Here is a 25,792-nt window from a genome sequence, read left to right on the forward strand (position 1 = left end):
TGTTGGGTAGTATTGTAAAGTCTTCTATATACTTAATTGTGTGCTAGCATGATGTGATTATATAATTGTGATGAATTAGCTTGATGAGGCTGTTGAATCTTAAACCTTAAAACCTCTTTGTTTGATGATGCCTTGGTATAAAAGAAGGCTTGATGAACTAAAAGAATGAGATTAATGGATCGGGTGTCACGTTCCGGCACCAGGATAGTAATAGTGGATCGGGTGTCACGTTTCGACACCAGGATAGTATTAATGGATCGGGTGTCACGTTCCGACACCAGGATAGTAGTAGTGGATCGGGTGTCACGTTCCGACACCAGGATAGTATTAATGGATCGGGTGTCACGTTCTGACACCAGGATAGTAGTAGTGGATCGGGTGTCACGTTCCATTACCAGGATAGTATTTATGGATTGGGTGTCACGTTCCGACACCAGGATAGTAGTAGTGGATCGGGTGTCACGTACCGACACCAGGATAGTAAAGAGAATGAATCTTGAATTATGCTAATATACTCAGATTTAATGAACCTGTTTCCCAAATGAGTATGGTGTGGAGGCTTGAGTCCTTATAGATGTGCTTGGGTTGTGCCCAATGGTTATGGTACTTGTTGTTGTCACTTGTTAAGTGTTATGGTTGATTTTATGTTATTATTTGATATATATTGCTCTCTATTCTGAGTTGGCCGATGATACCTACTCAGTACTTGTGTTTTGTACTGACCCCTACTTGTATGTTTTCCCTTTGTTATTTGTGGAGTGCAGCAAATGTACCGTCGTCTTCAACTCAACCGCAACTCTAACCAGTCTTCATCACGTCAGATTTCAGGGTGAACTATTGTTCCTAGCTCGGACTGGAGTCTCTCTCATTCATGTCTTGATGTCCTTGAAGTTCGGACATGGACCATCTGTTTTCTTATTTTAGCTTCCTAGACACTCTTAGATTTAGTAATTTGAGGATAGAATGTTCTTGTGGTGATGACTTCCAGATTTTGGGGATAGTAATTGATAAATTTTAGAAGTTATTGATTGATTTCGTTAATAAGTTTTAAGTCTTCCGCATTATTTTCTGTTTATTATGATTGAAATGTTGGGGTTTAGATTGGTTGGTTTGTCAACATAGGAGGTTAAGTGTGGGTGCCACTCGCGGCTCGTTTTGGATCGTGACAGCTCTGTACCCCTGAACATATAACACTTTCACCCGGATAATCCAAAAGGTTATTGACTTTCATTTTATTGTGGTAAAGAAGATCATTAATCATGACCTCAAGTTCTTGAATGACGTTTTCACAAGTAGGTTCATTCAAATTTTTTGAGATTGCATCCCCCGAACGAATTTTATAGTGTGAAAAATAATTTATTATATATTGTCTTTTGATGAATATTTATTGTCCAAACTGGGATTGCAAAATTTATAGCATCCAAAAAAACTAATCTTTTCTGGATTTGTCCCACTTCATAGCTTCTAATATCTTGAGAGCTCTTCCCCAACATCATAAGGTTAGTGAAATTAGTAAGATAAAATGATTTCTGTTTATTTGTTTTGCTTTATGTATATATAATTTTTTTATGTGAAATTAACAAATATTACATAAATTTGTAATGATATAATGATTTTGATATAATCAAAACTAATTCATTACATCTCAAATCATTTTTGAAATTAATAAATATTAATTTATAAATTAAATAATATCTCTATAAAATAATAAAATTTCATGGTCCCACCTATATTAATTTATAGAGATTTTATTCTATTTTGAAGATCATTTCAAAGGAATAGGTTTATATTCAATATTTATTAATTACTTTAGTGTAGTTTATAAACAATATTTTAAGATAATTAGTTTATGATCATTAAGTTTGTTATTTTATAATTTAAAAGTTAAGAAGCTCGGTAAGAATTTATACATTAACGAAAAGTAAATAAAATACTATTTTTAGAAATTGATTGAAAATTAAATAAAATTGGTTAGGATCCATATAACATTTGTTCAAAGTGGTGTTTAAAACCACTAAGACTGATTATCAGAAACTTTGCAAAAATACGAAGTTATCAAAGTTTCCAATGAACCAGTGAAGAATAGAAGATCAAAAATTAATTCACAAAAAATTATAATCTTTAAAGCATATCAGAATCTAGAAAAACATAATAGGAAGAAGATCAAGCCCACAGAATGCACAGTGTTCCCATATAGTATCTGAGGTTTGATTTGAAATATGTCCTCCTAGGATAGAATGATCTCAATCACCACCAGAACTCTGGTGTCAGTGATTTAATTAACGACAGAAAGTGCACGAAAATTTTGTGCAGGAAAGAAGAAGAAATCAGAAATTTTCGTAAGTAAAAAAATGTGAAGAATAACATGTATTTATAGGCAAGAGGAACTAGTTTCAAAAGTTTGCAACCTTTCAGAATCCACACCAACATTCATGAAAATTTGTAACCTTTCAAACAGTCATGGCTGTTGAAACATTTCACAACAGTCATATCCAACGACGGAAAATTCAAAATAAAATGGGAAAGGATTTAAATAAAATGGGTTGTGCGGATCAGAGTCGGATCAGAACATTTCGGTTAATTAACTAATTAATTGAAATGACTTTAGCAATTTAATTTTAATTAAATAAATAAATAAGTAAATAATTAAAACAAAACTTTGTCTAAAAAATAATCTACCTATCATTTTCCGAAACCGAGCGACGATGACGCGGGCACTACAAAAAAACACCTAAATCGTGGGGGTTTCTAAGTGGAGGTTAGCTACAACTCTCACATATTACATTAAATAACGGGGGTTTGATAGCTGACAGAAAATAAAAATAAATAGCGGGATTTAAAACCGCTAAAGAAAAATTTAAGTAAATACCGGGAGTTTAAACACCTGCTATTTCAGAATATTTTTTTTATTTCATAATATAAGGTATATATTTTTTATTTATGAAATACAAATACTCACAACTTTTGGAAATAGATAATTTAATAAAAAATTATTTTTACTTTAAATTGCAAAACACAAAATAAACATAACTTTAGGAAACTTCCAAATTATATCTCACTGTCACACTTCTCTCACTGTCACAAGCAAGTTTAAGCACTTCTCCGACGTCTCAGCGGTACATCTCCGTCGTCTCCATCGCACTCCTCTGCTGTCTCCTCACAGCTCTATAAACTTCAGCTACTCACGAGATTCAAAATGGGATAGGTGTTCTAAGGTAATGTTTTCCACTTATCACCTCTTTGAATAATGAACCGGCCTCATATTTTTGGATTTTCTCATGTGAATCTTCACAAATTGTACAAATTATTGCTTGTATTTACTAAGTAAGCTTGTTTTTTTGCTGTTGGTATAGATGCATGGAGGTAAAATTAGGTTAATATTGTTGTATTAATCTTGGAGGAAAAATTCAAAATATTAAATTTGAATATGTATTTTGTGGTAGAATTAGGTTTATTTTGTTATAATTTTCGCGATAATTACAAACTTTTCGAGGCATTTTGTGTCTACAAGATTCTTAGTCTCAATCCTGTTGCTCAACAGGTGGCTTGTTTCTTTGTAAAATTTGTCTTCTCTGTCAATCCTTGTTTATGCATAAGGTGTATATAGTTTCTCTTTGTTTAGCTATTCAGGGTTAAAATAGCTTTGGTATTACCAGTCACTGGAGGTGAACATTTTTAAGTGAACAATCCCTTCTAATAACATATCTCAACTTATTCAGAAATCCCTCTCAAAAGCATTGACATATTACTATCCCTTTGCTGGGGTTTAAAAAGACAATACGTATGTTGATTGCAATGACAGAGGAGCTGAGTTCTTGAATGTTCGTGTCGATTGTCGTATGTTCAACTGTTATCAATTCATGTGATAATGATAGGAGTGGTAAAAATTGTGTATTTCCACAAGGATTGTGTTTGAAAATAGTAGTGATTCTTTTGATGGTAGATTAGCAATGACTCAACTTACTCATTTCGATTGTGGTGGAATAGCAGTCAGCTTTTGCTTCTCTCACAAGATTGTCGATGGATATAGTGGTGGCAAATTTATGAGTGACTGGGCTGCTATTGCTAAAGACCCGAATCATGCAATACCATATCCTCGATTCAATGGAGCATCCTTTTTCCCACCAAAAGTGATGTTCCTACAGTAGACTTCATGGTTTTTGTTCCTGTTTTCTAGTTAGGTGTTGTTTTGAAACGTTATTTGTGTGGAGATTGCGATGATCAAACTGGTTTCTATAGTATTTCTGGTCAGACAATATGCCAATATTCTGCTCAATGCAAAGAAGTTTTCTTTTGACAAAGCCTACAACTATTGAGTTTAGCAGTCAAATAGATTATCCTAATTGTTATTTGGCTGTAGAAATGCTGCAAATTTTTGAGACTTTGTTTTTTTAATGTGCATAGATAGGATTTGTTACATATTGATGCAGTTATAGAATGAAGAGAAGTTTTCTTGATGTGGCATAGATCATTCAAGGGGATAAAATATTTTGTAGTATACTTTTCTTGACTAGATGTGCAGCATGTGTAGCCTCCAAAGCATCCTTTGAAGTAATGAGCTCAATTGTCAAATCCTCAACTGTCTTCTCAACTTTATTTGATTCTGAAACAGCTTCTTCTGCTTTTTCCACAGCAACATCTTTTTCGGATACCAATAAATCATAATCCTTACGGAGAACATCTAATTCGGAGTTAACATATTTTAGCTCTGAAACTACAGCTTCAAGCCTAGCTCTGGCAACTTCAAGCTGTGCTTTAGCTGCAATACTTGAGTCATCAGCAATACCCCGCTCCATCTCTTCGACCCAGAGCGTGGAAAGTTCCGAATCCTGTCGTGCTTGTTGCTCTTCTGTTTGTGCTCTCTCTAGATTAAGCTTCAACTCTTCTATGAGTCTCTTAGTGCTATCTAGTTCTTTCAAAACTAGCACTTTTGCATCTTCTGCATCCTGACATTGTTTCTTATACAATGGGATCTCCTCTTGCACTTTTGTTAGTTCTTGCTCGATAAGATTCCGTCTCTGCACAATCAAAGAAGAAAAAAAATGAACTTTTCAAGTCAAGAAAATAACATGAAAGAGCCTGTAAGGCCAAGCTTCGAGAAGATAAAAGTGCTTATTTTAGAGAGTGAAGAGTCAAAAACAAACCTAAAGTATCCATCTTTTGAGTTTACTATCAGGCATGCGAGTTTCCTATCTGAACTATTACCAACCTCTTTACCTAATACACGTCAACTATCTATTGTTCCCTATTCCTACTTGAACGATGGTTATATTTCAAGTAGCACAAGTAAACAATTGATAGTTAAGGTGTGTTTTGGTGATAGTTCAGGTTTGGAACTCGAAAAATTGAGATACGGTAGGTGTGTTTTTGACCATTAACTCTATTTTAGAGAGTTGAGGCGTTGGAGAGAATACCTCGACTGTTTGTTGTCGATGAGCCTTCCAGTCAACAATCCCTCCAAACATTGAAACTACCTGTTTCACAGATTGGATTGGTGCTGCTGTATCGATATTAACTCTGTTTGCATCAAAGTTCTCAGGCTGCTTAGACTAAGTTGTAGGCCCTGGAATCTTGATTCTAAGAGTGGGAGACTTGTCAATGTTATCCGATGACTCTACACGAGTAGTATTTTCAGGTTTCGTCTCTTGGACGTGGGAAGTAGAACACGAATCATCAGCACTTTTGGTACTACTATTAGATTGAACATGTTCTTCCTCTTTGGAACAATTTGTATCGATAGGAGGCTCCGATGGCTTAGGGCTATGTACAGATTGAGACGAGTCTTCCTGATCAACCATAGTAGCTCCTGTTTGATGAGTCTCACTCTTCTCCAACGACGATCTTTGAGTAACCTCTTCTACATGCTACGAAGCATCCACGTTTAGTTGTTGATTCTCGGAGTTTGGTTTTTCATCAGCATTTTGGCTGGTTTGGATCGCACTATGTGATCGATCCTCCTCCGGAGAGGACTTCGAGGCGTGTTGCTTCAGATCTTTAACATCTTCCATTTCCAGTCAAGAAAATATGTTCTCATTAACCAGTCTTTGGTCTGTTTACGTTCATTCTAGTTTATCATTTTAAGACAGATCCAACATTTAGGATTCAGAGTCTTGGGTAATATACATGACATTCTGAATGTTCAATCTGGTTTGACGTTGCTCTTTGCATTAAAGCTGATAAAGAATACAATTTAGATAAGACTCCTAAATACCATTTTTTGATGAATACTGACTTGAGTGACATGATTTCTAGTGATCTGGCTAGTTCATAACTTGAGTTTTCATAGATAGATTCATAACATTAAGTTAGTCGTTCTGTATAAGCAAATGTTGTGATATCATGACTGTTGTTTAGATATTCCTTTTGCATAATCTTATAGAAAATATTTCTTTTGTTTTATTTATCAGGTCTGACCTCCCTTTCAATATTTTCTTTATCTTGAACTAGAGCTGGAACTGGAGAGCTGCTAGATCTTGTTTGTTTGAGGATAAAGAAAGTTGAGGTACTCTGACCCCTTTTTGATATATGTTGGTACTCTTTGATGATAGCTTGATGAACTTCTTGGTATCAAGTTCATTTGTTGAAATTGATGCTGATCTTTGTCAATCTCAGCTATCTGTATTATTTTACTTACAAAATAAATCAATGAGTTTCTGCCGACTAAGTTAGTACATACACAAAGTGATTGAATATGGAGTACAAGCCTGTAAATAATTCAGGTGCGCTTACTACAATATTACTAAATAGAGAAAAAATAGACATTTTCTCTCAGATTATTGTTCTGTAAATCCACATCCACTTCCTGTGTTCATTATGTTACAATTTTGGCATGCAAAAAGAAAACATTATGACCATTTCTGCATATACTCCATTTCTGCATTAGCTGGGACATAAAATTGTTAAATATCACTCTAAGCTTATTATTTTCTCATGAATATCTTATAGGTGATATTGTCTGCTAATTTTGTTTTTTCGATGGATAAATCTTGGATTAGAATGCCAAGGACCACAAAGGAATATCTGGTTGGTTTGAATCAGTTTTTGGAATTTGCTTTTAAAAATGGAGCTATAGAAGATAGAATAAAATGCCCGTGTCCTCAATGTTATTTTGGAAAATGGCAGACTAAAGAGGTAGTATTTGATCATTTTATTTGCAAGTCATTTCCTCAAAATTATGTCATTTGGGTTATGCATGGGGAAACAAGTGCGTTACAAAATTCTAAAAGCAAAGAGTTTACTCAGGATACATTGCCTCCAAAAAATCCTGTAGAATTATTGATTAACGAAGCATTTCATGGCTTTAGGCAAGAGAGATTTGATGTAGGTCCGTCTCAAATAGTGGCAGAAGAAGAGATATTAAAGGATATATCCACATCATATGACAAAGACTTTTTTGAGTTGCTCAAAGATGGAAGGGAAGAATTGTATGAAGGGTCTAAGCTCAAAATTAGAGTTTTTGTTAAAGTTATATCACATAAAGTGTTTGTCTAGTCTAAGTGACAAAGGAATGACTATGATATTGGATCTACTCGGGGATGCCTTTGAATTTGCAAAGATCCCTGATTCTTTTTATGAGGCTAAGAAAACTATCAACAAGTTATGTCTTGATTATGTTAAGATTGATGTTTGTCGAAATGATTGCATGTTGTATTGGGGAGATGATGTTAATGAGGAAACATGCAAGCATTGTCATACTTCGAGATGGAAGCTTGATGAGAAGAATACAAACAATAAAGTGGTTGCTAAGTGTAAGAAGAAAAAAAAAGAGACCTGCAAAAATTTTGCGTTACTTCCCATTAAAGCCAAGATTACAAAGACTGTTCATGTGCTCTAAGATGGCAGAACATATGAGGTGGCATACGAAAGGTGGCAACAAAGATGGAATCTTAAGGCATCCTAGAGATGGTGAGGCATGGAAGAGATTTGATACAACTTATCCTGAATTTGCTTTTGAATCTCGAAATGTTCGATTAGGGTTAGCTAGTGATGGTTTCAACCTTTGGAGCGATGAGAACTAATAATAGAATTTGGCCTGTAATTTTGGTTCCATATAACCTACCACCTTGGTTGTGCATGAAACAACTAAATTCTATTCTATCAATGATCATTCCAGGTCCACGAATGGTGGGAAATAACATAGATGTATACTTACAACCACTTATTAAGGAGTTGAATGAGTTGTGGAGTGAAGGTGTACAGACTTTTGATTCATCAAAGAATGAAATTTTTAGAATGCGGGCAGCTCTTATGTGGACAATTAGTGATTTTCCGGGACTCGGTATCTTATCTGGTTGGAACACATATACCGGCTTTGCATGTCCATCTTGTAATTTTGACATAAAACATTGTCAACTTACTCATAGTAGAAAGTGGTGCTTTGTTGGTCATCGTTGATTTTTGGCAAGAAATCATAAATTCAGATTAATGAGGAATAATTTTGATGGAACTGTAGAAGAAAGAAACACCCCCCCCCCAAAAAAAAGTTATCTGGATCTGATACTTTGCAACAAGTGACAAATATTAATGTTACATTTGGAAGACAAGAAAAGTTGAATGATAAAATAAAAAGAAAAAGAAAAAAAATAGACAAAGCAGTATGGGTGAAGGTTCAACTAAACAGTGGAAGAAAAAAGCATATTCTTCAATCTTCCTTATTGGGAATTTAAATTGTTGCGTCATAATTTAGATGTTATGCATATTAAAAAAATGTTTTTGACTATATTATTCACACTCTGTTAAATGATAGAGAAAAGTCAAAGGATCACATTGAAGCTCGAAAAGATCTACAAGATATGGGTATAAGGGAAGACCTTTGGGCAGATGAGAATGGTGATTTTCGGCTTGGTGCATTTACAATTCCAAAGGATAAGAAACTGACCTTCCTTACAACTTTAAAGAATATCTTAATGTCTGATGGTTATTCGAGTAATATATATCGTTGTATACATCTAGAATCAAAGAGGATCTTTGGATTAAAAAGTCATGATTGTCACATCATTATGGAACAATTACTGCCGATAGCAATTCGCAATGTTCTTCCAAATCAAGTTGTAGCAATTTTGGTAGAGTTCTGTTCCTTTTTGGACACATTGTCTAAAAAACTTGAGCCTCATGGACCTTGAAAAACTACAAAAACGGATTGTCATCACTCTTTGCCACCTAGAGATGTTGTTCCTTCCATCTTTTTTTACTGTAATGGTTCATTTAACTGTCCATTTAGTAGATGAAGTAATACTAGGTGGTCCAGTACGTTATCGATGGATGTATTTTGTTGAAAGGTAAAATATCTTATTTTTAAAAACTTTTGTCTCAAAGTAAATGCTTGTTCTAATACTATGTAATTTTAATGGTAGATTGTTAGGTCATTTTGAAGTCACTTATAGGGAACAAATCAAAGGCAGAAGGATGTATAGCTGAAGGTCAAAAAATTGAAGAAGATCTAACTCTTTATTCTCGTTATTTTGAGGATATCGAATCGAGGGTAAATAGGCCTAAACGAGTAAATGATGAAACAAATCATGATGAGGTTCTTGAAAGGTCATCTACGTTCCCTCGACAAGGTAAAGTTGTCGAAGGCTTCATAACATTTCCTTTGACTAATTTGGAGAAAACTCAAGCTCATCGATATGTATTACTTAATTGCGCTTCAGCAAAGCCATTTATTGAGTAAGTAATTTAAATAAGTTTGATCTATTAAAAAACATTATTAAAATGGTTGTTCATTGATTTTATTTGTAGTGAATTTTGGCAACACATTAAAAGGAGTTCAAGAGGCAGAAAACCTTCGATAACAAAGGTAGAAAAGAGAATTAATAGAGAGTTTACTAATTGGTTTCCTAAGCGGGTGAGTGATATGATGATAGTTTTGCATAGGATTTCTAATTCAATTTAGAAAATCTGACGAAAATATTTTTCTTATTTAGATAATGAATCCAGATATAGAAGACAGAATCTCTGATGATATAAAGTTTTTAGCACAAGGTCCAGCGCCATATGCAAGAAGATTCACTTCTTATAACATTAATGGGTTAAAATTTCGAACTTTGTCAAGAGAACAAGGATTGAAAACTCAAAATAGTGGAGTTTTTCTTATGTCTGACACTTCTTGCGTTGCGTCTAGTGCTGATAGAAATGCAAGACAAGCAGATTTGCCATATTATGGGAAGTTGGAAGATATTATTGAGCTTAACTATTATGGAAAGTTCAGGGTTGTCCTTTTCAAATGCAAGTGGGCTTACACTACTCGAGATAGAGGGTTTAAAAGAGATGTTTGGAACTTTAATTGTGTTAATTTTTCTAAGTTGATTCATACCGGTAATCGTGAGGATGATGATCCTTATATTGAACCATCACAAGCAAATATGGTTTTCTATGTTGATGATGAAACAAATAAAGAATGGAGTGTAGCTATACATTTACAACCAAGAGATGTGTTTGACATGGGACAAGTTGATGAAGAAGAGATATTTGAGAATGAGCCCTACCAACAACAAGTGAAATTTTTTCCGATGTTGATTATGGAAATGTCCAAATCTCAACAGAGGAGCATATGTCTGAACACACATAGCATGCTTTTTAGTTTTGGTGTAAAGGAAAAACTATTTGTATATGCTAATCACATCACTCTTTTATTAAGATTTGAACTTTTCATGTGTGTGTGGATCTGGATACAAATTTCTTATGAAAATCTGCAGTCTTATAACTGGATGAACCAGTAATCTTTACAAGTATTTCAATAACAATATTTTTTTTAAGAATTTCTTATTTATCATATCTTTGGTTTATTGTAGAAATGGCAAAGACCAAGCGCTGGCAGAACTTGCAAAACTCAGTTCAAACACAACCTACATTGTCAGTTCAGCCCAACGCACAACCAACCACATCACAATCGATTTCATCAGTTAAGGAGAAAAAACAGATGACTTCCTCAGTTCAGGCTACATCACATCCGGTTCAGTCAACTCAGGCTGCATCACAGTCTATTTTCTCAAATCAGGTTGTATCACATTCGACTTCATCAAGTCAGGCCAAATCACAACCGAAATCATTTAAGAAGCGTGTTGTTGGACGTGAGTCTACGGAGTATTGCACCGTAGAAGCAATAGGTAAACTTTATACTTCTGCTTTCTTTTTCATCTTTTTTTATTCTTCTCCATTTGTCTTGTTTTTCTTCTTCTTGTTAAAGGGGCTTGTCCTATTTTTCCCCTCACTTTTCATCTTCTTTTGTACCTACTCCCTTCATTTCAATCACAAAGTGAAAAAAAATACAAGTTTCTTGGTTTCCCCTCAATGTGTTGATGATCAAAAGTCATTATTGCTGTAATTGAAGGGAAGCTTCCAATATGATTCTACTTTGTCAAATAAATTGCCATGATGGTGCAATTGGAATGGGGTTACATGTGACCTCTCTGGTTATATTATTTGACCCCTCCATTTTGCCATCTTTTTTTGTATTTCCAGTAAAGAATACATCACATAATAAAGAATAATAAAAGGCAACAACCCACTGTGGAACAATAGAGGGAAACAATTAAAAATATAAACAAGTACTACAACCCACTCTAGAACATGATTGGCTGGCAAATTGAACATGTTTTCATTTCATATCATTTTCACTATTCCAGATTCAGAAGGAAACAAAAAAAAATTTAAAGTGAAAGTCAAAGAAGTGCTAAATTATCTGGAGAAGATCGTATTGTGGTCAATTTTGACTACCTAGATTGTCCATTTGGAGAAGCACAACCCCTTCTTTCTAGTTTTTGTGGAATTTTAGCTGCTGATTCGTCCTTATTTCCAATGCACTTTGACAAATGGCCAAATATGCCTATGTCATACTTCGATAGCGTCTTTGATCAAATCATAGTGGTATAAACTCTATATTCTGAATACTATACTTATATTCTTTTCTCAAATCTTTATATTTAAATTTAATAGGTAAGCTAACTAGTGTTTATTATTGAAACCTCGATTTTTTTTAGACAACCAACTTAGCTGCTCAACGATATGTTTATAACTGTATTTCAAAGAAGTGGAGTGCAAATAGGTTGGACATATGGAAAGTGTTCAGTGATCCATTTTAAAGCAAAACTCAAATTATGGATAATGTTCCACCTGGAATTCCAAGAGATCAGTGGACTTCTTATGTTAATTATTGTTATAAAAAAGAAACACAGGTATATATATTTAATTGTTTTAAGTAGTATGTGTAGTCATACAATTACTTTCTAATGATTGAATTTCGTTTATCTTTTTTGTTAGGAAAATGTGCAACAGAAATGCTGAAAGTCGAAAGAAACAAATCATTCCACACACAGGTGGATCCAAAGCTAACTCTAGAAGAAGGGCTGAAATGGTTAAAGATTTTAGTTCTTTTCACTTTATTTAGTTATTAAGATGACTTATTTTGTAATTATTTTTAGTTAGTTAAGTTATTCTAAGTTGATTGTTTTGCTTATAGATGGCTGTGACTTTATCTTGCTACTCATAAGAATGTAGATAGAGCATATGTAAATGAAGCGGCAAAAGTTATCTGTGTAAGTTAGTTAATGGGGGAAATAATAGCACTTCAGTTCCTTGGTTGTGTCAAGTATGTCCCTATTCTATTAACAAGTTAAGTCAAGCAGTTTATGTTTAGTCTCTTATTTATTTTAAACCTGAGATTCTCTGTTAATATTTTCGTCATTGCTATTGTTCAAATTAGTTTGATAGTGCCTTGTTTAGTATAGTGTGCTGTCATTTTGAAGTGATTTAAAATCTTTGCTTGAGTAATGATTTAAAATTATGTCTTACTACTTATCTCTCACTTGGATTGAATATATGCATGTACTTTGCATAAAATATGAATGCCTAACCCAGGAAAATGTATTTTATGAATGCTAAACTCAGGAGTAAAGGAATTCCTAACTCACGAATATGTGAATGCACTTTGATTATATTTAGGTAATACATCTTTGTTTTCAATTACTTTTTAAAATTTTGATAAAGTGTTCCGTGTGTGTACTATACTCAGGAAAAAATTCAGCAAACTTTGAGTCAAAGCACTGTGGATGAGTCTATAGTATCGCCAGATGATGCAGTTGGAAAAATTCTAGGAAAAGAGCACTCTGGAAGGGTAAGGTGTTTGGGATTAGGAGTTGTTCCCACTAGAGTTTTTAAACAAGCAAGACCTCGATTCAGCGGTATGAATGCTTCGAGTGTTTCATGTCCATCCAATTGCCAGGAGAACTACAATAAATTGTTGAATTCTCACATTCAAATGATGGTTGTTTTCAAGTCATATAAAGGGGCATTACCAGAACAATTTGTGGTGCTATTTGCTCCTACTACTACAATGGTAAATATAATGTTTACATTCTCTCTTCTTCAATGACCTTATTTATATATCAGATATGTTCGTTTAGGTGCAGCCATTTTCTGGATCCACCGTGTTTTCTAGTGACATATCTACTAAGATTAGCTTCTTTACTTTTGGCAAAGTTTTATGGGCAAGGCAGTACTCATGGTCCAGAACATATTTTTACATGTTAGTGTTGACCTATTTGTTAATGAGTGGCATTGATATTTACTTTCATAGTAGTGAATTTAGTATTGTTTTTCACATGCTTAGTGTTAGCTTGCATTATTTCATATTTTATCGGAGTAAAAGTCTTGAGTTTGGATGAAGTCACTTACATGTGTATTTTTCTTTGCAGCCAGGTGATATTAGTGATAGTAATCGTAGTGAACCCCGCTGAAGTTTCATAAACAGTTGTAGATCCTTTCTTGAGTTTGGATGCTAGTGATCTAAAGTTTAAGCAATTTTTTGTAGTGATTTGAAGTTCAAGCAAGTTTTTGTAGTGATTGAAAGTTTCTTGTAATAATATGGTTGAAGTGAATAACATGTTCCAATTAAGTTTGTAGAACTAATTGTACACTTTATGACATGCTTTTGTGGTGAACTATTCTGTTATTTCATATACTAATATGCCCTTTTAGATTTGTCTATGTTAATTAATTAGTTATTATTATTTAAATTTAAATATTTAATTTCAAGCAAAATTTTAGAAAAAGATACATTTCATAAATAGCAGGGGTTAAAACTCTTGTTAGTTTTAATGTATAATTCATGAATCGTGGGGTTTTTGACTCCCAGAGTATATAATTGTTGGGGTTCTAAATTCTAGAATTTGTGCAGTTATCAATTTGTGGGTTCAAAACCCCCAGTAGTAAACCTCCGCTACTGGTACCAGGGGTTGGATAAAAAACCCTGCGACATAATTGTGGCACACCTAATTGTAGGAGTTTCTGCAACTGCCCTAAAACTAAGTTGCGGGGGTTACTGATCTCCGGAATATGTAATTTTAACCCCCAGATTTTAAGTGTTTTTTGTAGTGGAGGGTTCCCTCTTTCCAACCTTTTTAACAATTAATAGGAGTGTTTTTTATTTTTCTTTTCATCAGCGATGAGAGAGAAATGATTTTTCACTAAAATATAATTTTCAAGTTTCCAACTCTTCAAGTTCCCAACTTTTGAAGTTCCTCTCTTTATATCTTCCCTCCATTTTATGTTAACTCTTCCTATATACCCAACAACATTATTATAACTAATGATAAGAGTAACAATTTTAAAAGAAGAAGAGAAAAGACATAAAGTAACACTTGAAGTTGTCCCGAATTTTCAAAAAGACACTTAAACTATGCAAGTGTCTTATTACCCCCTTAAACAATTCTGAACTGATATTATTATATCATTTTTTGTCCACCTGGCATGGAGAGTGTATACACTCTCTTAAAGAGCGTGAACAAACTAGAAAAACGAATATACTTTTATTTTTACAAGAATTTTACTATAAAATATATAGTTTTATTTTTCTTATTATTTAAAATTTTTCTCTTTATTATTTTTTTCTTTTTCTTTCTTCCTTCTTCTTCAAAAATTCATTGTCATATTCATTAACTTATAACTTTTAGTGTCACTTTTTACCACAACTCCATCTCTCTTTTATTCTACTATTAGTTTAACTCTCTTCAATTTTATAATTATATCTAGATATTTTAATAGATTTTGAACAATGTGATAAACCCATTAGATTTCAAGATGATTAGTAGACATTATTTAGTTTTTTATCCAAATTCTAATTAAACTTTTTCAATTTTTGGAGAATTCTTATGCTTTCAAAATTATCATTTCTAGTTTTGAATTTATATAGAAATGAGATAATTTAAATGATGATACCTTCAAAATTTTGATCTTTCTTAGAAAAATAATTAGTTTTGTTATCAATAACTCAACAAAGTCTAAAAAATAGTATAATTTTGGAAAGTAAAAAATTTGACCAAATAAGAAGATGAAAAGAGAAAGAAAATGGAGGGGCTCAACTTGATATGGGTATGGGTTAGGTGAGGATAAGAGGTAAATAAGAAGGAATAAAGAAAGAAAATGGAGGAAGCTTGAAAGTTGGGGTAGAAGATGAATTAAAAATTGAAATGAAATTAAAATAATAAAATTAAAATAAGTCAAAAAGTAAGTGAAAGAAATAAAAAAAACTTAAAATAAAAAAATAATATTTCAAATTGAATTAACACGTGTCGCACAATGAATGGTGTGTGATTACACTTGCCATTTAAAATCTGGAATTGATCCAAAAATGATGTAATAATACATATTCGAAATAGTTTAAGGGGGTAAATGGACATCTGCATAGTTAAGATGTCTTTTTAAAAATTCAAAACAACTTCATGTGTCAATTTATGTCTTTTCTCAAAGAAGAATGAAGACTTCAGATTCTTTAAGTGTATACATATTATCAGCTCCTCATCATCTATAATCTTAACAATACTGTACACTTTGTCATGATTATGAATGTTTCAGCTCTTGACAATCAACTTAAACATGAGTTTCCTATGAAGAACATTATCTAAATTTGATGGTATGTATGTTTTGTTTAAAATTTTATGTTTCATACTCAATATTTTTAGATAGTTTTGATATTTAGTTTTCTGCTTAATCAGACTGGACAAAGGTTCCCTTGAAAACCAACAATGATTCTCGAGTGTGGGCCATAATCAGGAGTGTGACATTAAGTCCCAGAATATTTTTGTTATTGTTATATCACCGATTAAGTATATCATTTTTTTCTAAAATTTTAACCTTTTTTACAATATTGAAAGAGATATAAAGAGAATTGAAGTAGAATATTAAAATTTCAGTAACACTATTTAAAGTAGTAGATGGCGTAGTTTGAAGAGCAATTATAAGGAAAGTTGTAAACATGGTTTGTAAATTTTTATTCGTAAAAGTGATAGTTTAAATCTTTTTTGTTGATTTTTATTTTTTAAATGCATTTTTCATATGTTTATTGGTTATTCAGAATATTTTGAATTAGAATGTGAAAGTGAGACATAATGGAGATATATTAGGAGTTGATAACTTTCAAATTTCAAAATTAAAGAGTTAATTGTTTTTCTTACTCTATTTCTCAATTATAATGTGTAGAATATTTTCTTGTGTTTTTGTATGTATATATCAAAAAAAAATTTGTTAAAAATGGTTTTCCATTTTATGTTTCCCTTATTTATATACGTGTATTGGGTAATTTTATGTGTTGATAGTTCTATTGTTCTTTTTTTTCGTATTTTTCAGTTTTTTTTTTAATGAGGAATAATTTGGTTTAGAATGTGAAAGTGATAAGTAGTTGAGATTTATTAGGAGTTGGTAACTTCTTATTTTTGAATATTAAAGATTAGTTATTTCTTATTAAGTGATAGTTTAAATATTTATTGACCTTTTCTGTATATATTTTTCATTTGTTGATCAGTTATTTAGATTGTTTTGGATTAAAATGTGAAAGTGAAAAAATAGTTAATTTTTTTAACTTTTTTTTATGTACATGAAATTGGTGGTAGTTAAGGTTTTCGATTTGTGATCAATTTTCACAGATTTTTATTTTTCTGCCATTACAAATAGCATGAGAGGTGTTAAATGTCCAATACATTTTCATACATCATGAAGGCTAAGAAGAAAAAGAATAATAAAGAGTATAATCATGAAATCTATATATAATCTTTTTTTTCTTTCAAAATATGTCTATAAGTTCATACGAAAATTTGCAAATGTACTCTAGGGTGTGTTATGGTATGGAGGAAAATGTTTTTCTAGAAAATGTGTTTCTGGAAAATAAGTAGATTTTGGACTTATTTTCTCATATTTGGTTAGTGAATAGAAAATATTTTCTGAAAATGATTTTTAGTGTGTGATTTATGAATGAAAAATGTTTTTGAGAGACATCTTTTATTTTTACTCGAGTAAAAAATAATTTATGACATTGAAAATATTTTTCAAAATCAAAATTATTATTTTTTAGGGTGGGGGTGGGGTGGGGGTGGGGGTAGTAGGTAGGGGCGGAGGGAGGGGAATGGGATAGGAGTGAAAAAATAAAAATTTGAAGTTGATAGTATTTTTAAAAAACAAAATTAATTTTTTTGGGGATTAGGATGGGTGGGGGCTGATAGGGGGGGCTGGCCGGGGGGGGGGGGGGAGGGGGGGCGTAGGAGTTTAAACGTAAAAATTTAAAGTTGAAAATATTTTTTAAAAACAAATTAATTTTTTAGGGAGGGGTGGGGTTTGGGGGGGGGGGGGTGGCCGGTGGAGGAAGAGTCAATGATCAGGTGAAAAAATAAAATTTTGAAATTAAAAATATTTTTTTAAATGGATGTTTTTCCAAAAAAAAAATGTAATTTGAAATTGGAAGAGAGTTATGGAAAATGTTTTCCTTAATTTTTGAAGGAAGTCATTTTTCTTAATTTTGAGAAAAATGAGTTGATTTGGAAAATATTTTCCAAACTTTTGTCCCAATAAAACATGAAAAAATTGAAAAACATTTTCTAGAAAATATTTTTCTTCGTATCAAACACACTCCTAATGTTAATTAAGTTAATGCGCAACAACAAATAACAAATAAAGCACATGTACAATTGTTTAAAATTGTCATTTATTATATGTTCATTCAAAAATTTGCAAAAAACATGAATATAAACATGTCATATTTAAGTCATGAATATGACACTGATGAAAAAAGGACTAATTAATTAATTAACTTAATGCCCAACAACGATGATTTCAGGATCAAATTGATCTTCTATCCCATTAAAACCACCCGGAAGAACGTAATTCTCATCACTATCATGTGCATCAGAATCATCGCCCTTCGGTTCCTTTGGAGTAGCTCCAACAGCTGCTGCTGCTGCTGCTGGTTTCGAGTTCTGATCAGCAGCCGCGGCTGCTTCTTCTGGGTTTTTATCTTCATCGGCCCATGTTTTTGTAACAAGGAGAGAGCAAATCATGAGTGTTAGGACAGACAGACCAAGTAATCTTCTATCCATTTTGTTTGCTTTCTTGTCTTGGTTTGTTTGTTTGTTTAGGGTGTTTTTACATTTGAAAGAGATTGGTAATTTATAAAGAGAATTTTTTTTTACCTCTTGGAGAAAATTAAGGTGAAAACATGTTGTTTAGCATATTTTAAGGAGTATGTCCTATGCACCGCAACAAAATTACATATAAAAAATGTTACACCGTTAATATATTTGATGGTTGTAATGGACTATCTATAGTACTTAATAGTTATACGTCCAAATTAAACTAACTAAATGACATATAAAGCGGTTGTTATCAAATATACCATCCAACATTAGTGTTGGCTATCGAATATCCCAGTAAGAATTATACAATGAGATATTTATCTCTATTTTTGTATTTACACTCTAGTATCATCTCTATATATATGGTGACAATTTATAAAATTTAATTTGAGTTTGTTTAGAAAGATTTTGGTAATTAATAATTAATTTTAGAAACGTTATAGAGTAGTGAGAGAAGTTTGTGGTACCGTTTTAATGGGATACGCAAATAGGTTCAATTAACAAAGGCTATGAATAAATATGTTACATGAGTAGTGGGGACTACTATTATACTACGAATTTCTCAATCAGGAGTGGACATGGTATGTTATTTAAAACTCCGGTTTGATAACTTCAATTTTCAAGTTAAAGTTACATACCATCATCATATCAAATTAGTTCGGCATGCTTTGATTTTTCTATCTCAAGTTCGATTTTTGTATTTTATCATAAGAGTAAATTGGTAATCATAATTTGTTCGTCTTTGACTTATATATAATTAATGATATAGTAAAAAATTATGAATTTTGGCTTTTAAAGAAACGTCTCGATTATATAATTCTCACATTATAAACATTTAGAAATATATTCAAAAGAAAGTATACAACTTTTCTTTTGTTAATTAATTACACAAAAGAGATAATTCAATCAATCTAGAGCTGTCAAAGTTTCAATTTCTAAAATTTTAGTATTATAATCAGTGTAAATTTTATATATAGCATTTTATACAGTAATATTATTAAGTTATGACATTAGAGTTTCAATTTCATTGTGTAGCATTTAGTATCTCACTCTATAGCATTTTTAATAATTATAATTTATTAAAAAGAGTTGTTATTAACAATTAATTAAAAATTAAAGGGATAAAGTAATAATGGATAATTAATGTTAATAATTAACACACTGACAACACAAATTATGAAACTTTTGTTTATTTATTAATTGCTACATTTAATGTAGGTAGCACGTTTTTTAATATAAATAGTAGCACTTTTTAGGAAGTTTAGTTAAAGTTAAATATATGATTAGCATGTTTTTAGGGGTATTAAACATTTTCAAATTATTATCATTGCCTTAAATATCTCTAGTTAGTTAAAATAATATTATTTTTTTGAATTAATTCCTTAAAAAACCCAACCAGATGATAACAAATATTTTTGGATTTTCATAATACATTCAAATTGTCATTTTCAAACATATTTGGATCAACATTACAAGTAGTCTTCTTTCAAAAATTTCACGATTATTTTCAGATTGCTTTCAACGTATAAGTCTTTTTTTCTAAAAATTCAAGAATATTTTCACAGCTTCATATTTCACTTCTTCTTCTTTTAGTAACCTAATAAATTTTGGTGTACAATATTTGTTTCTATTTAAATTATGATAAATGTTTTTATATTAATTTTATATTGAAAATGTAGTGTGTTTGTTTAATCGGAGTATTGTATAGGATAGTGAATGATATATTGACTGTGTATGAAGTGTATATGAATTATATGAACTAATTATAAATTTGTGTAACGTCGAAGTCTGAATTTTTTTAATAGTGTATGAAGATTATACAAAACGTGTATCATTTGTGTATGAAAGTCCATTTATTTTTTTTCAAAATTATAGTATATGTTTCTAATGAAATTAGAATATATATTTTGTATTAATCTTTTATAGCGGGTAGACCAAAACTTGAAAGATGGAAGGGATTTGCTGACATAAAATTGAAAAGGACAAAAATGATTTGCAGTAGAAGCCGTCAAGTTGGACACAATAGAAAAACATGTTCAAATTATCCTGTGCAAAAACAATGATTTCGTAATGTTACATTTGTTATTGTGTTATTTTGAATGTTAGAAACACGTTTTGTTTTATTGAGTTTAGTTGTTATCAATGACATTTATAAAGTTTGATTTCGTAAAAAATTGTCATATATATATCATTTGTTTCTGTTACATATGTCAAAGTTCAATTTGACATTCATAATTCATACAATGTTTATACATTATAAATATATATTGAACTATACTGCTTTTCGTAAAATGTTCATATAGTATTCATACAATGTTCATACAATGTTCATATATGTACCATTTGTTTCTGTTACATATATCCAAGTTCAATATGAGATTCATAATTCATACAATGTTTATACATTATATATATATGCATTGAACTTTACTGTCATTCATAAAACGTTCATATAGTATTCACACAATGTTCATATATATACCATTTGTTTCTGTTACATATATCAAAGTTCAATATGACATTCATACTTTATACAATATTTATACATTTTTCATATAATGTTTATATATTTTTGCATATTGCAATCGAAATTTATACAAAAATCATACACATTTAATAAAGTGCAAATATTCATTTAAGCATACTACCATTAAATACAACAGTTAATATTTTATGACATATATAGTTAAACATATTTTATAAAACATGCAGACATGAGTGTTACAAGATCTCTACTGCTGGATTTTTGTTACAAGTCAAAATCATGTCTTGGTTTCACACACAAGAAGATGAAGAAAAAGAAATTGATGAATTATGTGATTCTTCACTCACTTCGTCTTGTTCTTCATTAACAACAGATTCTCCAATCATGTATGGGACAAAAAATTTTACTTTCCTCCTCTTGTAACATTTTTTCCGATTGCTTTCACCGTTGATACTACTTTCCTTTTAGAAGGACTAGACCTTACTAGTTCATCATTCGAATTCTTCTCTAATTCCATCAAAACTGTATAGCCTGAGATTTGCGATTGAATTTGAGTTATACATAGATCAAAAGATGGTATTTCAACCATGAAGTTACCGGTATAATTTGTACCTCTTGTGAATCTCCTTAGAGTATCAGAATTAGACATTGTATTCAACAACCCAGATCCTAAAAATTTATAGACAAATAAATATTAAAGAATTTGACATAAATAAATATAAAACTTGAAGAAACTTGCATTATCTATACAACGGAAATTTCTCCTAAAATCTACCAACAACATATAAAAATTAAATAATTTGACAAAAGAATCAGAGAAACAATAAAAACTTTAAGAAATAAACCTGTTTGATGATCTATACAACACCGATTTTTTCCGAAAATCATGCAATATTACGAATTTGATGGTCGAAAAATAAAAAATTTAATTTTGTGGAAGATTAATAGAGATGTAGTTGAACAAAAATTTTAAGCTTAATTTGATTTTGGAAAATAAGTTTAAAGCTTGAAAGGGTTTGTACTTGAAGATGACATTAAGCGTGCGAATATGTATGCTCAGATTTAATATGACAGAGAAATTAGGCGTGTTGTTTTTAATTAATTAATAGAGAGACAAACGTGTGCTGCCTTTAATTGATAAATAGAGAGAGAAACGTGAAAAAAGGCATGCAAAATTAATATGATAGAAATAGAAGAGTGTAAATAGGGGAGAGGTTGAGTGTATTGGGAGAAGATAAAAGAGTATTGGTTGATATGGGGGTAGGTAGTTATTGGGTTACCATATAATATGAAATTAATTAAAATCAAATCCCTAATTTTTATATTTCATTTTTTAAAAGGTATTTTATAATATGAAGTTTAATTAATATTTAATAAAAATAATTTATTATTATTAAGTAAAATTAACATCGCGCACACATTTAAGGTGATAAATATCAAGTTGTAATCACATTCTCTAAATAAACTACTTATAACACATTATTATCATCTTATACTACATCAATTAATAATATTTTAATTAAAAAAATATTTAAAAATAAACTATATATAGCATATTATTATTAAGTTATAGAATATTATCTAAAAATATATTAATAAAAAAATTTATTTTATTATTTAACTAATAATTATTTTGTTTAAATTATTAATTTCATTTATTCACTTACCTTTTATCAACAAATCCTTTTAAATTATTACTTATTAATCAATTATCTTTTAAAGTTTTTAATATAAATAATAAATTATTAAATATTAATCAAACCTTTTACTGTTTTTTATATCAGTGTAAATTTTGTATATAGCATTTTATATAGTAATATTATCAAGTTATGACATAAGAATTTCAATTTCATTGTGTAGCATTTAATATCTCACTCTATAACATTTTATTAATAATTATATTATTAACTATAATTTATTAAAAAGAGTTGTTATTAAAAATTAATTAAAAATAAGGGGATAAAGTAATAATGGATAATTAATGTTAATAATTAACACTAACAACACAAATTATGAAAATTTTATTTCTTTATTAATTGCTACATTTAATGCAGGTAGCACGTTTTTTTAAATATGAATAGTTGCACTTTTTAGGGAGTTTAATTAAAGTTAAATATATGATTAGCACGTTTTTAGGAATATTAAACTTTTTTCAAATTCTCATCATTGCCTTAAATATCTCTAGTTAGTTAAAATAATATTTTTTTTGAATTAATGTATTGACCCGGAAGGTCATTTTTGAAAATTTTGAATATTTGCTTAACTTGAGTTAATTAATGGATGAATAATTGTAGATAATTGATTAAACTAATAGTTAATGGGCTAAAGTGATAAAAATTTTAAGACCTTATACCCTTTAGACTATTTAATAAAAAAAGTGGGTAAAGTTTCACCACTTTTAGTACATAAATAATTCAAAAAAAATAAATAAGGAAAAAAGAAAACAAAAAAAATAAATAAGGAAAAAAGAAAACAAAAAAAAAAGGGCGAAGGGTTTCTCTGCACTTGCGGCTTACGAACTGCTTAAGGTAAGTTTTCTTTTCCTTTAATTTTCTTGATTTCTGCACATAGATGTGTGCATATAGCAATATTATATAATAAATTATATATATGTGTGTATAATAATAAATGAAGATTGCATATCAGTAAAAAAAAATTCTAGAATAGAAAAGCACGTAATAGTTAGAAATTATGAAAACATTTGAATCAATGATTGGTTCATGATGAGCCAATCATTAGTGGGTAAATGATTGGTTCATAATGAGCCAATCATTAGTGGGTTGAAAGGAAAAAAATTAAAAAAAAATATAGTGCAAAATACGTTAATGGCATCATTAGGCGTAAATTTCAGAATATTAGTTATTATATTATGGTTCAAGTTTTGATATATTGGTATGTAATTTAAATATTAGATGAATAAGATTTTGTGAGTACCATTTAAATTATGATGTTGGAAAAATTTGGGATGCAATCCTAAATTTGAAACTTGAAAACTATGATAGTGGAAATTTTAATTGACATCAAGAATTACAAACTTGATTATAAATTTGGGGTGTATTTTTAGTTCAAGGTTAAACACATAAAAGTGTGAGTATTATTAGTTCTGAAACCTTATTGTGAATATATACTTGAATAGATTCCATTGGTTCAGAAGCTCAACGGAAAGGGAAGGCTCAAGTCCAAGAGTAATTATTCAATTGGCTAAGGCAAGTGGATTTCTAAACTCTTGTTAAGCGTACAAAATTCGTGTATTTCCTTGTGTGATGTTGAGAATGATTTGGAGACTTGTTGCTTACTTATTGGTGTTGTACTACTTGTTGAAAATTGTGCTTTGTTATCAAAATGGCTATCTCCTCATTTTGATTTTAGTATGAAAGTCAAACTGCACTTGAAACATGGTTGTGATTAGAGGAGGTACCATTTCGAGGGCCATATCACGCGCCGCGATAAATATTATATTTCGAGGGACGTATTGCGCGTCGCGACAGTTACTATTATCGAGGGTCATGTCGTGCGCCGCGACAGATGCATGGACAGATATGTCCTCCATGGGTCCCGGACTGAGAGACAGTGGGTGTGTATCGTTAAGAAAGACATGTATCACTATATTTGAGATTGCATATCATGACATTGCATATTTTATTATTGATGAACTTGAACACGTGTTTTACTGATGTTGTGATTGTTTCTCAGTGAAACTTGTGACTGTTGAATATTGAGTTGTTATTAAGAATGTGTAAACTGATAGAGTGGTTATTGAGTTGTGTGTTTGGTAAACTGTAAACTGTTAGGCTGTAGCGTGGATGTTTAGATAGGGTGTAAGGAGGACCCGTATTTTGTTCACTTAACTTGTGTTTAGAGGTTTGCTTGTTGGGTACCGCGTGGTTTGATACTCACCCCTTGCTTCTACAAATTTTTGTAGGTTAAGAGCCCGGATCTTCGTGATACCTGTCATTATTTTTGTTTTCGAGGCATCTTGTGGAGGGTTCTGAGGTAGCTGCTTGTCATCTCAGCGAACTTTCCTACTCCAGTTTATGACTTTGTTTTTACTTGAAAGACAACTTCATTTTAGACTTATATTTTATTTCAATTCTAATATTTACATTAGAGGCTTGTACACGTGACAACCTGGTTTTGGGGATTGAATTAATATGACTTGGTTTCATAATATAAATTTTTGTTGGATTGTCATTTACTTCCGCACTTTATTAGATATTGAGTTTTAGGCTGACTTGTCTTGGTGGGATAAGACAAGTGCCCTCACACCTATTTTTGGGTCGTGATAAAATGGTATCAGAGCCCCAGGTTCAAAGGTCTCACGTGTATACAAGTCGAGTCTACGTAGAGTCTCAAGGATCAGTACGGAGACGTATGTACTCATCTCTGAGAGGCTATAAAGAGTACTAGGAAACTTTCTTTTGTTCATTCTTTCTTATCGTGCGTAGTCACCTTCTTAGTAATGAGTTGTTGTATACTCTTTTAACAGATGACGAGGACTACAACTAATGTTACTGGTGGTAGAGGGGAGGCACTTCCCGAGGCAGTTGTTGAGGCCCCAGCTAGAGGTAGGGGTAAATCTCGAGCTAGAGGTCGTGCTAGTAGTACGACAGTAGCCAGAGGTTGTGGACAAGGAGCCGCACCAGTGAGAGGTCATGCTAGAGAGGTCTCTACAAAACCTCATATTGATGGAAGAGAGGACCAGGTTCCTCTAGAGCCTATAGTCACACCCTTGCTTCAGGATACACTATTGAGGGTGTTAAGTGTGCTAGAGGGCTTTTCTCAGGGTGGTGGTGCGACTAACACACCACATGACTCTCGTACCAGAGAGGGGGCTCAGACCCAAGAGCAGCATCAAGCTCCAGTTGTTCATGATGCGGTGGGGCAACTACCAGTAGATCCCGCGATTCAGAAT

At 31.4% G+C, this 25,792-nt stretch overlaps 1 protein-coding gene and 1 long non-coding RNA gene across 2 annotated transcripts; both read right to left on the bottom strand.

Annotated features, from left to right (window-relative positions):
* Window positions 1–4,472: 4,472 nt before the first annotated feature.
* On the bottom strand, window positions 4,473–5,798 carry LOC138348919 (protein WEAK CHLOROPLAST MOVEMENT UNDER BLUE LIGHT 1-like). Its single transcript, XM_069298518.1, has 3 exons — window positions 5,593–5,798; window positions 5,415–5,517; window positions 4,473–5,018 (listed from the first exon to the last, which is right to left on the bottom strand). The coding sequence occupies exons 1-3, from the start codon at window positions 5,796–5,798 to the stop codon at window positions 4,473–4,475; spliced, it is 855 nt and encodes a 284-aa protein (XP_069154619.1).
* Window positions 5,799–21,013: 15,215 nt separating this feature from the next.
* Window positions 21,014–22,013, bottom strand: LOC138348602 (uncharacterized). The gene is made up of 3 exons (XR_011221366.1): window positions 21,726–22,013; window positions 21,493–21,549; window positions 21,014–21,411 (listed from the first exon to the last, which is right to left on the bottom strand). It is a non-coding gene; the product is annotated as an uncharacterized lncRNA (long non-coding RNA).
* Between the last annotated feature and the right edge of the window lie 3,779 nt (window positions 22,014–25,792).

This window comes from Solanum lycopersicum, chromosome 5, assembly GCF_036512215.1.
Source record: "Solanum lycopersicum chromosome 5, SLM_r2.1".
NCBI lineage: Eukaryota > Viridiplantae > Streptophyta > Magnoliopsida > Solanales > Solanaceae > Solanum > Solanum lycopersicum.

Excerpts from the sequence above, each read along its gene's own strand:
- LOC138348919 (XM_069298518.1), bottom strand. The coding sequence starts at position 5,798 with ATGGTTGATCAGGAAGACTCGTCTCAATCTGTACATAGCCCTAAGCCA. Across the intron at positions 5,518-5,592 it reads TCATCGGATAACATTGACAA|AGTTAATATCGATACAGCAG; the intron begins GTCTCCCACTCT and ends TGATGCAAACAG. Across the intron at positions 5,019-5,414 it reads ATCGACAACAAACAGTCGAG|AGACGGAATCTTATCGAGCA; the intron begins GTATTCTCTCCA and ends TTGATTGTGCAG.